At 44.8% G+C, this 14,091-nt stretch overlaps 1 protein-coding gene across 1 annotated transcript; it reads left to right on the top strand.

Annotated features, from left to right (window-relative positions):
- The first annotated feature begins 2,475 nt into the window (after positions 1 to 2,475).
- Positions 2,476 to 13,719, top strand: LOC144105824 (uncharacterized). Its single transcript, XM_077638878.1, has 6 exons — positions 2,476 to 2,637; positions 3,997 to 4,180; positions 5,574 to 5,698; positions 9,828 to 9,935; positions 12,245 to 12,419; positions 13,110 to 13,719. The coding sequence occupies exons 1-6, from the start codon at positions 2,484 to 2,486 to the stop codon at positions 13,606 to 13,608; spliced, it is 1,245 nt and encodes a 414-aa protein (XP_077495004.1). The 5' UTR covers positions 2,476 to 2,483; the 3' UTR covers positions 13,609 to 13,719.
- The last annotated feature ends 372 nt before the right edge of the window (positions 13,720 to 14,091 follow it).

The raw sequence follows: 14,091 nt of genomic DNA, 5'->3' as shown, positions 1-14,091 counted from the left end.
TTGAGTTTCCTGTGCCGACTGTGCCAGTTGAATTTCCGCTTTCAGGTGGTGATGTGAGGAAACTACTTGAAGATGAAATCGGAGTTTCTTGATGACCCGGTGGTTCTACTCGCAAACATTCACATTACTCAAGGAAAGGAGAAGGTTAACTATTTATTTCCAACATAGGTAAAAAAAACGAGAAGAAACAAAGCAAGGAGAAAACTATTTACATGACTAAATCGTGGATCGGACGAATTCAGCTCCCGCTCAACCCAGAGCGCTTGGTTTTAAACCCTCTGTCTCCGCCCTTAGCGGGGACAGCAACCAATAAGATAACCAACGACCCATCTCGCCAATCAGTGGCTAGGGAAAGGAAAATAAGGTCCGCCCGCTGATCAGAGATTGGGGAAAAAGGTCTGATTAAAACATTTGGGAAGGAGGTTTCGAATAACTACACAAACAACACAAATGCGACTTCCGTTCCCACGCCACCCACGGCACCACAGACGCTAGAAACATGTGCCGACGAGGCGATGACTCAGGTTGTTGACAGCAACAAAGAGAAGACAGTCGTTAAGGGAAGTAGACAGTCGTTACAGGAATAGTGGGCTTCCGGTCACTCGGCTAATATCTCGTGCGCCCCCGAAACCTCGTCAACCCCCTAACAACCACATGTCGTTAGCTGTACTTGGTTCGCGTTTTTCCCGGCGGGTCATCCCCGTGACGGCGCGGCGTAAACGAGGACGTCCGCTGCACAAAGGGGCGGCAGGGATGAGACGGGCCCCTTTGTTGGGGACTTCCGACCCCGTGGGAGCAGCTTTCCTTGCGAATACAAGATCAACGAGTTCGCGGAAAGGTCAGCGAACTCCACACGTGGCATAGTCCAGCGCCTCCTCGCCGTTTGCGCCTTGATGCTGACGAAGTTCTCAGCCTTGCTACCAGCTGCACACCTCGACGGTGACGGTGACGCAGACATACACACGCACGCACGCACGCACGCACGCATACACACGCACTGCTTTTTCGCCGAAAGAGAACTACACCGCTTACATAACTAAAGATAATCGAACCTGAAGCAGCCAGAAAGAAGCAAAGTAATGGAGAGCGCCTCAACGCCACCGCCGAGGTACAACTGACGACGGAGGCGCCCCAGCATCGAGAGCGTCGCCAACGGAGAGGCGAATGGCGCGCACCGACTACTGCTGTTTCGGACGAAGTTCTTGCTAGGAAACCCGTGCAGAATAGAGAGTGGTGGAAGCATCACTGAGACATTCGAGAATCTTCAAACCTAGCCATCGTTTTCATTGTAAATACCGCATTTTCCCCGCTGTTTTACCATTTTCTATTTCTGTTTTGTTCGGCCCGAACTGAATGGTCACCATACGGACAGTGCGACTGGAGGTTCGTCATATGTCAACCAAGTCCGAACGAATTCTTACACAGTCGCCGAACAAAGTACGTACAGCCATTCCGTAGGACTCGCCTGTACTCCTGAAAGTGCTGTTTTTGTCGTTGTTGTTGTTGTCTCAAATACGATGGCGCATACCCATGGTGGGGGATTAGCCAGGGTTTGGCACAGATCCAAAGAGGAAAAAACTCATCCAGGTTTATCTCAAGAGTAAAATGAAGAGCTAAGCTTCGGAGGCGTAAGAATGCGACTTCTTTCTCTATTGAGGTGTTTAGAACGGTGGCGAGGCAAAACGAGCAACGCTGCATGATTTGCAAGTAAATATTGTAAGCGGTGTGCTTTTTACACGCTGGTTTTTTTACAATTGCTGAAGCTTCTGAAGATGACACTTTGCTCCAACTACACTCTCTGCGCAGTACCTGCATTCTTTATTTGATATCTTGCCCTCTGATCTTGTTCTGTACTTGTGATTTCATAATAACCTTTTGTATTCTCCCCTTCCCTCTGAAGTCTTCCGCCCTGAGGGCAAAATAAATCAATCAACTTGCTTTGGATAAGTCGATAGTGCACACTTACAATGTTAATGAAGTGGATCTTCCTCCAAAGGGAATCGCTCATGAGCACACCGCCACATTTTCAACAGACTGCCCTACACTTCTTTTCTTCCTGAATTCTCACTGTGTCGTGATGTTAGAACTTCCGTATTTAGTTGGTACGTGGAAGGCAAAACAGACTACACTCCCAATATGCGATATGCTAAGGAGTGTAACATAATTATACTTGTATTAGCTTCCCACTTAGAGTCATTCACACATTTACCACATTATTGAATATCCGCGACCATATAGTATTAAGCTCCTTGGCTTTCTTCTTTCTCACTCTCTCTCTTGCTCCCGATAGAACGCATTAAACGGCGGTAAACTGTATCCATAGACGGTAGCCATTATTATTATGGCCTTATAAAACAAAATATCAGAAGTCGCATTTGGCCGCCGTGCGAGGCTTAGTAAAAATACATTTAGATTGGCAAAATAAACTAAAAACGTAAGTAAAAGAAGCGCTGAAGAAGAAGAAAAACACAAGACGGGTCGCCATGATTTTGCTGCTTACTTGCGTTGGGACGCTGCTGGCTGCGATTTTCGTTGGTTTGTACCACAAGCCATGGCCTTTCGTCCTGCTGGGCATCTGGCATAGGCAAGCCGAAGACGTCCCTGGACTTCGGCGTCTAACCGCCTATCATGACCCTCGTGAGGATTCACTCATTCGAACACTTTGCATGAGGCCTTTCTAGACGTCGCGGCAATAGATAGGAAAGATTCCTGGACAGTTTACCTCTAACGCCAGTAGGGGTTCTATATCAGAATCGTGTAATAACGGCAGAAACAGGAACCGTTTCTACGAAGTAAACCTTGATGTACGAGGTAGGTAAAAATAGGGGATCTCAAAGTGTTAAGTTGTTTCTTGTGTGTATAGTGCGCGCGCCCAACTGCCGCCAAATGGAGAAGGACTTTCACATTTTTTTTTGTTTTCGTGCCTAGGTGATCAGTCAAAACGAAGTCACTATTTCAGTAAGGAAGGGAGAAAGCAGACCGTCAGACCTCAAGTTTTTCCTCGCTTATGACCCACTTGTGCCGCATAAAAAAAAGACTATGTATAGAAAGGATGGGTGTTTTCAATTTTTTTTTATTTCTCGATATGCACAAATGAAATTTTTAAGTATATAAAAATAATTTTGTGACCACTCAACCAATATTCAACTGTTATATCTTCAGAAAATTGTTTTGTAGTATATGCTTTTCTTGAGAATCTTGCTAAATGGCGGCAGAGTTTAGAAAATGTGGCAGAAGGCTTGCTCAACAATCATCGCATTCCTAGCAGAGTGGTAGAGGTCGAAACGTTCTTATAATCTTGATTGCGAGAGGCATACATTTTGATTTTGAATTTTTATGTTGCAGCGTTCGTTGATATATCTAGAGTTAGAAGAAAATTTGGCACAATTAACTTATAATTCAGCATTTTGAAAAAAAAAGTATTTATCTGCCCTGTGGTCCTAAAAAGTAATAATAATAATAATTGGGTTTTGGGGAAAGGAAATGGCGTAGTATCTGTCTCATATATCGTTGGACACCTGAACCGCGCCGTAAGGGAAGGGATAAAGGAGGGAGTGAGAGAAAAAAGGAAGAAAGAGGTGCCGTAGTGGAGTGCTCCGGAATAACTTCGACCACCTATGGATCATTAACGTGCACTAACATCGCACAGCACACGGGCGTCTTAGCGTTTTTCCTTCATAAGAACGCAGCCGGCGCAAGAAAATAAACGGGGTCGACATAAATTAAACTGTTCTGAAGAAACGTCCTCTGCAAGGTCATTATATCTAGGCAGAAAACCGGTAAGGAGAAAAACGCCCGTTGTGCGAACGTTTCCCCACAGTGCACAGCCACCGCGGTTCGCGGTACAATTTCTTTTCTACTTCCCCGTCTACATCAGCAGTATTTCAGCAGTGTACTGAGCTTTGTAGGCGTTTAGAAAAGCGAGCAGCAGTGAAGCCTAATTACTCTCACCTGTTGCCAGATTCTGAATAGCGCAACTGCGCTATTACTTTGCAGCACAAGTAGCGGCACCTTTACCACCCACCTTGGACAACGTCCACGAAGCCACCGGGCGAGTCGATTTTCGCAGCTTCGAGAGCGTCACCCAAGCCCTCCGGGTGGTTCACTCTGCGAAGGAAGCCATCCCTGTCGAGTCTCTGACGATCATCGTGCCACTGCTGCTCAGCCTGGTCCTGACGGGGTGCGTGTGAGCCTTCTGACATTTCGCGTGGGGAACGCTATCCGGAGACCGTTTAATGAATTCAACGTAAAAAAAATCGGTAACTTTTTTTGAAGTGCATTACTAATTCGTACAAGCTGTACTATGTCATCACAGGTAAGATTTGAAGGAAGAAAAACAAACATAAGCTTTTGGCGCTTCCTTTCAGTAAAAAAAAAAAGAAGCCTATCTTGCTTGTGCTGTCGAAAGAAATATGCGTTAATTTTTAGAGCTGCTGTATATCCTTGCAAGAAGTTTACAGGTGATACACATTTGAGTGCTACACAGTCGCGGTGTATCGGGTGGGTGCTCTCCGTGCTAGACAAATTTATGGCGGGCCCGAGAGATGGCGCTTCTGGCGCTAGGTGTGGAATCGGCGGCTTAGTTACGGAGCGAGTCCCTGCACGCACAGCCCCGCGCGGGTATAAGGTGCTGGTGGAAAGTTATACGCTAGAGAGGGTATCACTTTGTTTAAGCTGAGGTACCAATGTTGTTCACAGCTTCAGTTTTCTGCCTCGCATCAGGACTGAAGGTGGTCTCGCGGTGTGGCAGCCTTGGTTTCTGGGATTCCGTAGGCCATACGAGTATCCTCGACAGTAATAAGAAGAACCGGCCGGATGCAGGCATGTGTATGGTGGGCCACATAGCAACGAGAACGTTGGATGCAAAAGCGATGCTGAACTGGTGATGCTGAACAGCTGCCCCGAGTTTCGCAATTTAGGCATATACCTATAGCGTTGTGTATTAGTTTTCTTATAAAAATCTCATTACAAGCGTTTTGGAGAGGTTTCTCTAAACACGGTGTGGCGGCAAAATTCCCCCAAGCAGCTGGAGCTTTCAATTATTTTCTTCTTACTTACAGATCGCTTTAAATTGCAAGAAACTAGAAAGCCTCAAACCTTAATCATTTCTAATAGATACCCTTTACCCTGTTTTTTGAGCTCTGTATTACGAACGTCTTCCAGTAGAGATTTTTGCACGCACTCCATACATGAGTGCTCTATGTCCAGCTTGAATGGTCAACATTAAGAAGTTTGGGGGTCCCATGGAAAGAAGATGAACGCAAGAATGCTTCGCTTTAAAACTAAGATTACTTGCACATGTGATTCACTTCAGTGGAATTTGGTTTTCGACTTCTCCTTGCCTATATAAGAGGCATAGCAAGGATTCTTAATTGCCGTCCAGTTATATTTGAAAATTCCCTTATATAGAAACAAATCAAATGTAAGGCATAAGACATCAGAAAGTTTAGCATACCACTAAATCTTCACCATTTAAGGTGCAAGGTTTTAGTAAATTACAAGATGTAGATAAAACCTTTAGAGTGTCCGTAATTCCCACATCGCGTCTCAAAAAAGTGTGGTCGACATCGCAGGTGGTGGTGGTACAAAAGAAGCCAGTCGTCATCAACCACGTCAGCGGTTTCCCGCACATCCTGCAGAAGCAACTCGTCCCTGCACACACTTCAGGAATCTGATGAAGCAAAACACCGGCGCCCGGGTAAAGCTATACTTTAGGATTTCGCACAGCTAAGGCGTGCAGTCAGCACGAAGAAAAATAGTGCCACAAGTGAAGTACGGCTGGAAGGGGGGTCACAATTCGCGACAATTCAATACAACAGGGACACCCACAACGAGTTTAGCAGGAGAGTTCTAACTTCTTTGGCATGGGGTAGCGGCCCTATGGTTGGCAGCCATCTTTTAAGAGAAAAATTTTGCTTCACACGTTATTAGTGAAGTGTGATATAGAACTGTGATATAGCATTTCTGGGGATAGGATTTCAATGACGTCCTTATGCTGCTGTACGCTTATGCCTTTTCATATCAGACAAGCCAGTTTAGCGTGAATAAACCGTCAGCGATAGCCCAAAACTGGTTCAGCAAGTCGACACCGCTGCTTTTGACAAGATGACAAGTTGTGAACTTGTGTGCAGTCGCTCGCTGCCGGATAAACTATTGTCTACTTCCCTACCCTACCTCCCTACGCCCAGTTACACTTTCTCATGCTCTCCCACTGACCATTCTACGTGCCTGCTGCACATGTGCAGAAACAAAAAAAAATCAGCTAAGTAGCACCCAATCATTAGCAGCAGAGCACGGAAGAGGGGCGGACTAATTTCGTTGACCTTTTCTTTGCGAGGCTGCGCTCTAGATAGAAGATTCTACCGGCTACGGTATGGCTATGGCATTAGTCAATACTGCCGATTTGTTGCTCTAATTTACGACGAATAAAAGAAGAGCGACGTCTTAGCTGGTGCCGTTCAGTGTAAGCCATATGGCTGGCACTGACATGCAGGACAAATTGCGTAAACACTTTATCAGTACGAAATGACCGGCGGCGCAAACAAGGACACTAACAAGAAAGAGACACCACATGCTCACACTACCAACTGTTTATCGTGCGGAAAGGTGGCTTGTTTAAACATTCAGCTCAAGCATGTAACATCGCGTTATCGCTCCAAACCCAGCACGTGGAAAAAAAACATCAACATCAGGAAAACGAACAAGAAAATTTAACCCCTGCAGAAAAAAAAGTAACAGATTCTGATAAAAGGAATTAAAAAACTTAAAGGAGGGGGCCATCTTTTAGAAAAAACAGCGTCACACAATCGTAGCTATAGCAGAGTCCTACATGAGAAGCAAAAGTGGTCAGACACTAAAAAACCAATATCAAATAACAATCTTAGCGAAAGCAGAGTAAACAAATGAAGCAAAAGCTGTCAGAAACCGAAAAACTGCAAACACTATAAAGATAAACTCAATAAGTTCAAGTTCAAGTTCGTCTTTATTTACATCAGGAAGATGTAGGTAGGCCCGGACAGAAAAGTGATAAAAATTCACTTGAAGGAGTCCGGGCCCCTTCTACAAGGCAAAATACAACGAAAGCAACAGAGCTTGGTTAACAATGACGAGGTAGAAAAAAAAAGTTAAGAGGCGCTGCGAGCATATATTGTTAAAAGACAAAGAAAAGAACTTGTACGCCCAAAACATGAACACTAAAGCTTTTGTACGCTTTTTATAATATGACAAACTGATTGATAGAATCAAGTACACATATTTAAAAAAAAATGTTGGGTATGTCAGCACATTTATCAAAAGGGACTGAAAGTCACCGCTCTAAAGCGACAAGAATGTCACGTGGGCTACTTTTTTCCACAGATATTCCTCTACTCAGCAGCTTATTTAATACATGTGGAACTGCAAAGCGTAACATGGAACGTCCGTATTCTGTACGACAGAAGGGAACGCACCAGAATGACTGATTTCGAAATGCATATGTTGGAATAGTGGCTTTCAGGCAGGATAGTTCTAGGAACGTATACTGGTGGTAGCGTATACACTTTTATATCTCAGTGCTAAATGATATTCATATAGGTCATGAGCTGGTGTAATGTGAAAGCGCGTGAAAAATTCTGTGTGCGCACGGTAATCGACGTTTGCTATGTGCCGGACTGCTTTCTTTTGGAGCATGAATATTTTATTTATGTTGGCCTGCGTTGTATTGCCCCATACTAAGAAACAGTAATTTAAATGAAGGAGGAACAGCGTGTTGTAAATTAGTATTTTTATTGACGTCGGAAGAAAATACCGAAATTTTGCTTGCATTCCTACACATTTCGTGAGGCGACATAGAACTATACTAACGTGAGCGTCCCAGACCATGCTCTTACTGAAAAATACTCCAAGTGTTTTGGCCGTATCTACAATATCTATAATAGAATTCCCAATGGGAAACTGATGCTCTGCCATGATCGCCCTATTTCTCGCTTGGAAAACAACTGCTTTTGTCTTTTTCGCGTTTAGTACCAGGGAGTTTGCTTCGCTCCAGTGTTTGAGGGCATCCAACGCGCTGTTAATGGTTGGGACTAGAAATTCGAGACTATTACCTTTAAAGAACATGCTAGTGTCATCTGCGTAAATTACATATTGAGGCTTATTACTTATATTAACAATGTCATTAATGTAAAGAATAAAAAGTAAAGGTCCCAATATACTTCCCTGTGGGACGCCGGTAAAAATTTTCTGAAGAGAAGAGAGTTCATTTACTATGTGCACACAATGAAAACGATGTTGAAGATATGATTCGATGAGGAGGAGTGGTGTGCCACGTATGCCGTAGAGTTCAAGTTTCTTTAGTAGTTTTTGGTGAATAAGGTGGTCAAAAGCCTATGAAAAGTCAACAAAAATTCCTATGCATATCTCTTTATTTTCAAATGCTTCGAGAATTATTTCTTTTTGTGTTAGAAAAGCTGTTTCAGTGGATCTGCCTTGATCAAATCCGTATTGAGGTGTAGACAGTAACAAAGATTCTAAAAAAAAACTCCACAGACGGCCGCTAGAAAAGGAGGGCTGAAGAGTCGCACTGAACATGATGTCACAAAAAACTATCCAGAAATGAAACTTGATTTGTACGGAGGGATATCGAAGAGTCGCTAACACAAATGCTTCCCTTCTTTTTAATCATAAAAGCCTCAATAATTTCATCTGCCACCTGATCGGGACTCCTGCCCAGAATCTGCAGGGGTTGCTCGTTTTCCTGATGTCAGTGCTTTTTTCCCACGTGCTGGGTTCGGAGCGATAATGCGATATCACATGCTTAAGCTGAATGTTTAAATATGCCACCTTTTCGCGCAATAAACAGTTGGTAGTGTGCGCATGTGGTGTCTCTTTCTAGTTAGTGTCCTTGTTTGCGCCGCCGTTCATTTCGTCACGCACCAGCTCTCCCCTCAGGCTGTTATTCGGAAGTTACTTTATTAGTAGTTCGTACTTTCTTGCACAATTTTTCAGACACGATATAGAGCATGGCAAGCCAGCATACATGAAAACGCACTCTTGAAAGCTGTTTTTTTTTTGGTTTATGGGGGTTGAACGTCCCAAAACGACTCAGGCTATGAGGAACGCCGTAGTGAAGGGCTCTGGAAATTTCGACCACCTGGAGATCTTTAACGTGCACTGACGTCGCACAGTACACGGGCCTCTAGAATTTCACCTCCATCGAAATTCAACCGCCGCTGCTGGAATCGAACCCTCCTCTTTCGGGTCAGCATCCGAGCGCCATAACCACTGAGCCAATGCGGCGTCTGCTAAGCTTCTTTGAGAGCAGGAGCAAAATCTTGCAGTTTTGGTGTACGATTCTCTTATGCTTCAAAAGGCGCGTAGCAAACACCCTAACTTGTATGTGTTTAGACGCTTATGCACTCTTAATTCAATAATGAAATAATGCAAAGAGGGCATTTGTTCTTGGATGTTTGTTGAAACGTGCAAGTATTACTGTCCTTTGCTCTGTGGTAATGTGGGCCACTCACGCACAAATCGGATAAGTGATTACACCTTATAGGTTAAAAAATCAGAGAGTGCGCTGTTTCATTGATTTATTTAATAAAGTTTAATAGCCTCTGTTATCACTGGCGATAAGGAAATTTACTTTGCCGTCTTCAAAGTCTTAATTATTATGTTCGCGGCATATTTCTGCCAGTGGTTTGAATTTTTTTTTTCTGCTTCGGGGAACGGTGTTTTCCTACCTAATGGTCGAGCTCAGTGTTATACATTTTTTTTTATCGCTATTGCAGTGAATAAACAGAACAACTTCAACAAAGACGCATGCTGTTCACTGCCGCTCTCATGTCCAGGCGGTCCTACACTGCGAAGTTACAGACTTGGTCGGCGACGCCATTCGGTGCCGATCCCGAGCGTGCAATTCCCGGCGCTCGCGAATTTTGGGCCAGCAGAGAGCACAGGTACAATGTGTCATCGCTTTGGTCAAAGCACTGACATGTCAGCTCCTCTAAATGCCATTTCACATTTACTGGGTCGCTGTAATACCGTGTTTCATCATGTATGCAACGCGCTATAGAGTTTACTGACGAGCACAGCATGCCCATTTCATACCACGTGGCAGTGCGTGCTACCACGTAGCACCATTTCCTGCAGAACAGAGCAATACAACTTGTTTTTCGTTGTGCTGTACAATGAGAAAGTTGGGAAAGCGAAAGAAACTACAATGCCTACAGTGTGCTAGATTTACTAAAAATCAGAAAAGTTCTCTACAACGCCTACGAATTTCGGTGATGCTACAATAGCCTCTCTGCATGAGCTGGAAGCAATCCCCTTCAATTCATTGCTTTGTCAGCGGCTGCACATACGACATATGGCACGAAAGAGAAGGCTCTCGCAGGCGCTAGTGATTCTGGTTAGCTGCTCCCCTATTAAAATCGCGCCTGATTTGCAAGCGCAAGAGCATTTGCACACACATTGGCAGGCTTATCGTGATTGCTGTAGAGGTAGGCAAGTGCCAGACATGTACCGTTCTCAAATTACAAGGTATGGTTTAGTACTTCGCTTCCCGTGATTTATGGGCATGCCTTCGGTTTCAACACAAACACCAGCAAATCGGGCAGTGGTGGTGGTAACTGTATCGGATCTGGTAACCAGGGTCCTCAAGACTGGTAACCATGCTGTGGAAGCCGGTCAGCCGGGTGGCTGATATAAGAGCGCAAGCGCCCAATAAACGCACTGTTACTCTGCACCTCGAGCTCAGCGGTCGTCTGCGTCGCATGCTATCTTGAACGACACATGGTGTCAGAAGTTCTTATCACGCCCATTCCCCGCTTCAACTGAGCCAGCGCAATGGAAGTACTACCGCCCCCTAATCGCCAACTGCTCTCCGAAGCGCCGGCGGAAAAGTGGAAGCAATTCAGGCAGAGGATGGATTTGTACTTCAAGGCAACTTCGCATGTGAACGGTTTCGCGATTTTAATAATAATAATAATAATAATAATAATAATAATAATAATAATAATAATAATAATAATAATAATAATAATAATAATATAATAATAATAATAATAATAATAATAATAATAATAATAATAATAATAATATTAATATTAATAATAATAATGGTTTTATTTGCGCCTAATGAATACATGGCGCGGGAGACCCGCAGTAAAAGCTGTCACAAGCGACAGCTTGACAAAGCCGGAGGCCCCCCTATACACTTGACAGCATCATAGGCGCAATGAAACGGCATGTCTCATCCAAAAACAAAATAGAACAAAACACGAAAACATCTGCAATTACAATCACTCACAAGAACTACATAAAATTATACAGAAAATGTGGTAGAATGAAGTTAGAAAGCACTTACAAAAGCAATGAAACATTCATGTGCGATGGCAATGAGTTTAGCGAAAGTAACAGATAAATTAAGCACATTTTGCTTCAAATAAAATTCAGAACAAAGTGAATACAGACAAGCGGTACAGTCAGGGTAAACAACAACGTGACAGAGTAAACAGGAAGGGCAAGCGAAGTGTCCTAGTACATGTTGAAATACCGGCGGAGTGTTTTGAACGTCACCTTTTCAAGTTGGATATGTTTATGATTTAAATCATTTAGTAACCGGGGTAGTTTATTCTGTATTGTTTGTAGGCCGTATGTTGTGCGAAACGTCCTTACTTTCCAGAGCTCCGTGTGACGTGTCTGGCGTGTAGTAGTGTTTGGTTGTAACCTGGCTAGACGATGTAGAAATGAACTGTTGCTAGCGTTTTCATTCTTAATTGCCTTGCAAAGGATATAATCAAACAGTTTGGTAACAGGAATTATGTTGTATTTGGGAAATAGATGATACGTATGTGAATAAAACGGCAGATTTTCTATTACTCTTACAAACCTTTTCTGCAACTTGTGAAGCTTCTGCAAATTTCCGTAAGTTGTCGTACACCAAACTAAGTGACAATAATTGAGTCGGGAGGAGAATAAGGTATTATAAAGTAACAGTAAGATTTTTGGTGGTAGTAAATTGCGATTGCGGTATACTAGCCCAATTACTTGTGCTAGCTTAATTAGCATGCTGTCCACATGGACATCCCATGACATATTCTGCTGAAAGATAACACCTAATGTCTTAATGTCGACGTAATAGTGGAAACGGACCATCGACCACTGATAGCCATTGCCCAGAAGAACCTGTCAGACATGCCTCCTCGCCTGCAGCGTTTCTTTATGTGCCTCATGCCGTTCAACATTTCTCTGCTGTACGTCCTAGGGAGAGACCTTGCTCTGGCCGATGCTCTCTCAAGAATCCGATGCGACAGCGATGAGCCACCTGAAAGCGAACTAGAAAATGTGGCCACCCATGCAACGGCCGGCCTCTCCACTCTCGTCAGCGACACAACAGCCAAGCGGATGGCAAAAGAAACGAGTGAAGACGACGAGCTAAGGCGAGTCACTGAAGCCCTACAAGATGGACATAGCGTTATAGGTCAGCTAGCTCCTTTCGAAGCTCAGCTATCAAGTGTGGAAGCCGTACTGTTGCGTGGATATAGAGTTGTCATTCCGAAGTCCCTAGAAAAGAAATGTTGCAGCGCCTACACGGGGGCCACTTGGGCGTCGGAAAATGCAAAGCAATGGCCAGAGTATTGATGTATTGGCCTGGTATGGCAGCAGAAATAACTGAGAAAGTTTCCAGGTGCCAAACCTGCCACCGTTTCGCTTACAAGCAACCAAGTGAACCCCTAATGCAAAGGCATTGTCCCGCATTACCGTCGGCTAGGGTAGGCGCGGACTTGTTCGAGCATTACGGAACTACCTTGCAGTCTACGATGCCTATTCCAATTACCCTGAAGTAGAGCCGCTTTCTCACACTACTAGCCACTGTGTGATAGAGGAGCTGGCCATGATATTTGCACGTCACGGCATCCCGCTTGAAGTATGCACGGACGGCGGACCACAACTTTCATCGCAGGCATTTCATGCTTTCGCAGAACAGTTTGAATTTGCCCATGTTGTTTCTAGTCCCGGTTTTCCGCGCTCAAACGGTTTGGCAGAGAAAGGGATGAACTGGGTGAAATGTTTCCTCAAGAAGGCGCTATATGTGAATGAATACTTTTGGATCGCCTTCTTAATTACAGGACAGCACCACTCGAGGCCGGACAAGCCCCGTGCGAGCTACTCATGGGCAGGAGGTTAAGAGCGAGGCTGCCTGACTTCGCAGACCGTAGGGCACCAGAGGTCAAAAAGCACACCCAAGTCCACCCTCAGAGACGTCCACTAGAAGCACTCGGCGAGCATGACACCGTTAGGCTGCTCGACAAGGGAGGGTGGACCACAAAGGCCCTCGCAGAAAACGCCGTCGCCCCTCGCTCATACATGGTCCGTAAAAAAGACGTGAATCAGCTTCGTCGCAACCGTCAACATCTGCTGCGAACAAACGAAGAGTTCGACCCCTCACTGGAAACCATTCCTGACTGTACGGAAGACAGTGCTAGCGACTGTGCATCTCTTCCAGGCTTGCGGCACCACAGGAGTCCCTGGGCAACTCGAGCCCCACGTGTGACGATCAAGCCACGGCTGCCCACACGCCTCAAGAGCATCCTGAGCCAGGGCAACATAGTCCTCTGGAAACCATGAATTCCGAGCCGGACGACGCTGGGCTTCGCCGGAGCACCCGGTTAAGGAAAAAGCCCACCCGCCTCGTGTATCAAAAGGACTTTCATCAAATTGCTTGAATCGATCTGCTGTTGTATTCTGCTAGTTTTTTTCTGTTTTTAGAGGGAGAAAGATGTATCGGATCTGGCAACCAGGGCCTTCAAGACTGGCAACCATGCTGTGCAAGCCGGCCAGCCGGGTGGCTGGTATAAGAGCGCAAGCGCCCAATAAACGCACTGTTAATCTGCACCTCGAGCTCAGCGGTTGTCTGCGTCGCATGCTATCTTGAACGACACAGCAATGACTTTTATTTTCAAAAGGAATGGTGTGGCGTAGGGTACTGGAATGCTAAGACATTGCTATAGGCTGACAGACACATACACAGGAGATAGCCCTGGACCACAGATGTATGGAGTTCGCACTTTTCTTCCTTAGACAATAGCATCAAATGCGAAACACAGGGGT

This window comes from Amblyomma americanum, chromosome 1 (genome assembly GCF_052857255.1).
Source record: "Amblyomma americanum isolate KBUSLIRL-KWMA chromosome 1, ASM5285725v1, whole genome shotgun sequence".
NCBI lineage: Eukaryota > Metazoa > Arthropoda > Arachnida > Ixodida > Ixodidae > Amblyomma > Amblyomma americanum.
The sequence above is the reverse complement of the archived record's forward strand: the minus strand, read 5'-3'. Positions and strand labels throughout refer to the sequence as shown.

Coding starts and splice junctions, on each gene's coding strand:
- LOC144105824 (XM_077638878.1), top strand. CDS start 2,484: ATGATTTTGCTGCTTACTTGCGTTGGGACGCTGCTGGCTGCGATTTTC. Junction 5,699..9,827: donor AGCAAAACACCGGCGCCCGG/GTAAAGCTATAC, acceptor TCTCATGTCCAG/GCGGTCCTACACTGCGAAGT. Junction 12,420..13,109: donor AGTGAAGACGACGAGCTAAG/GCGAGTCACTGA, acceptor TCTTAATTACAG/GACAGCACCACTCGAGGCCG.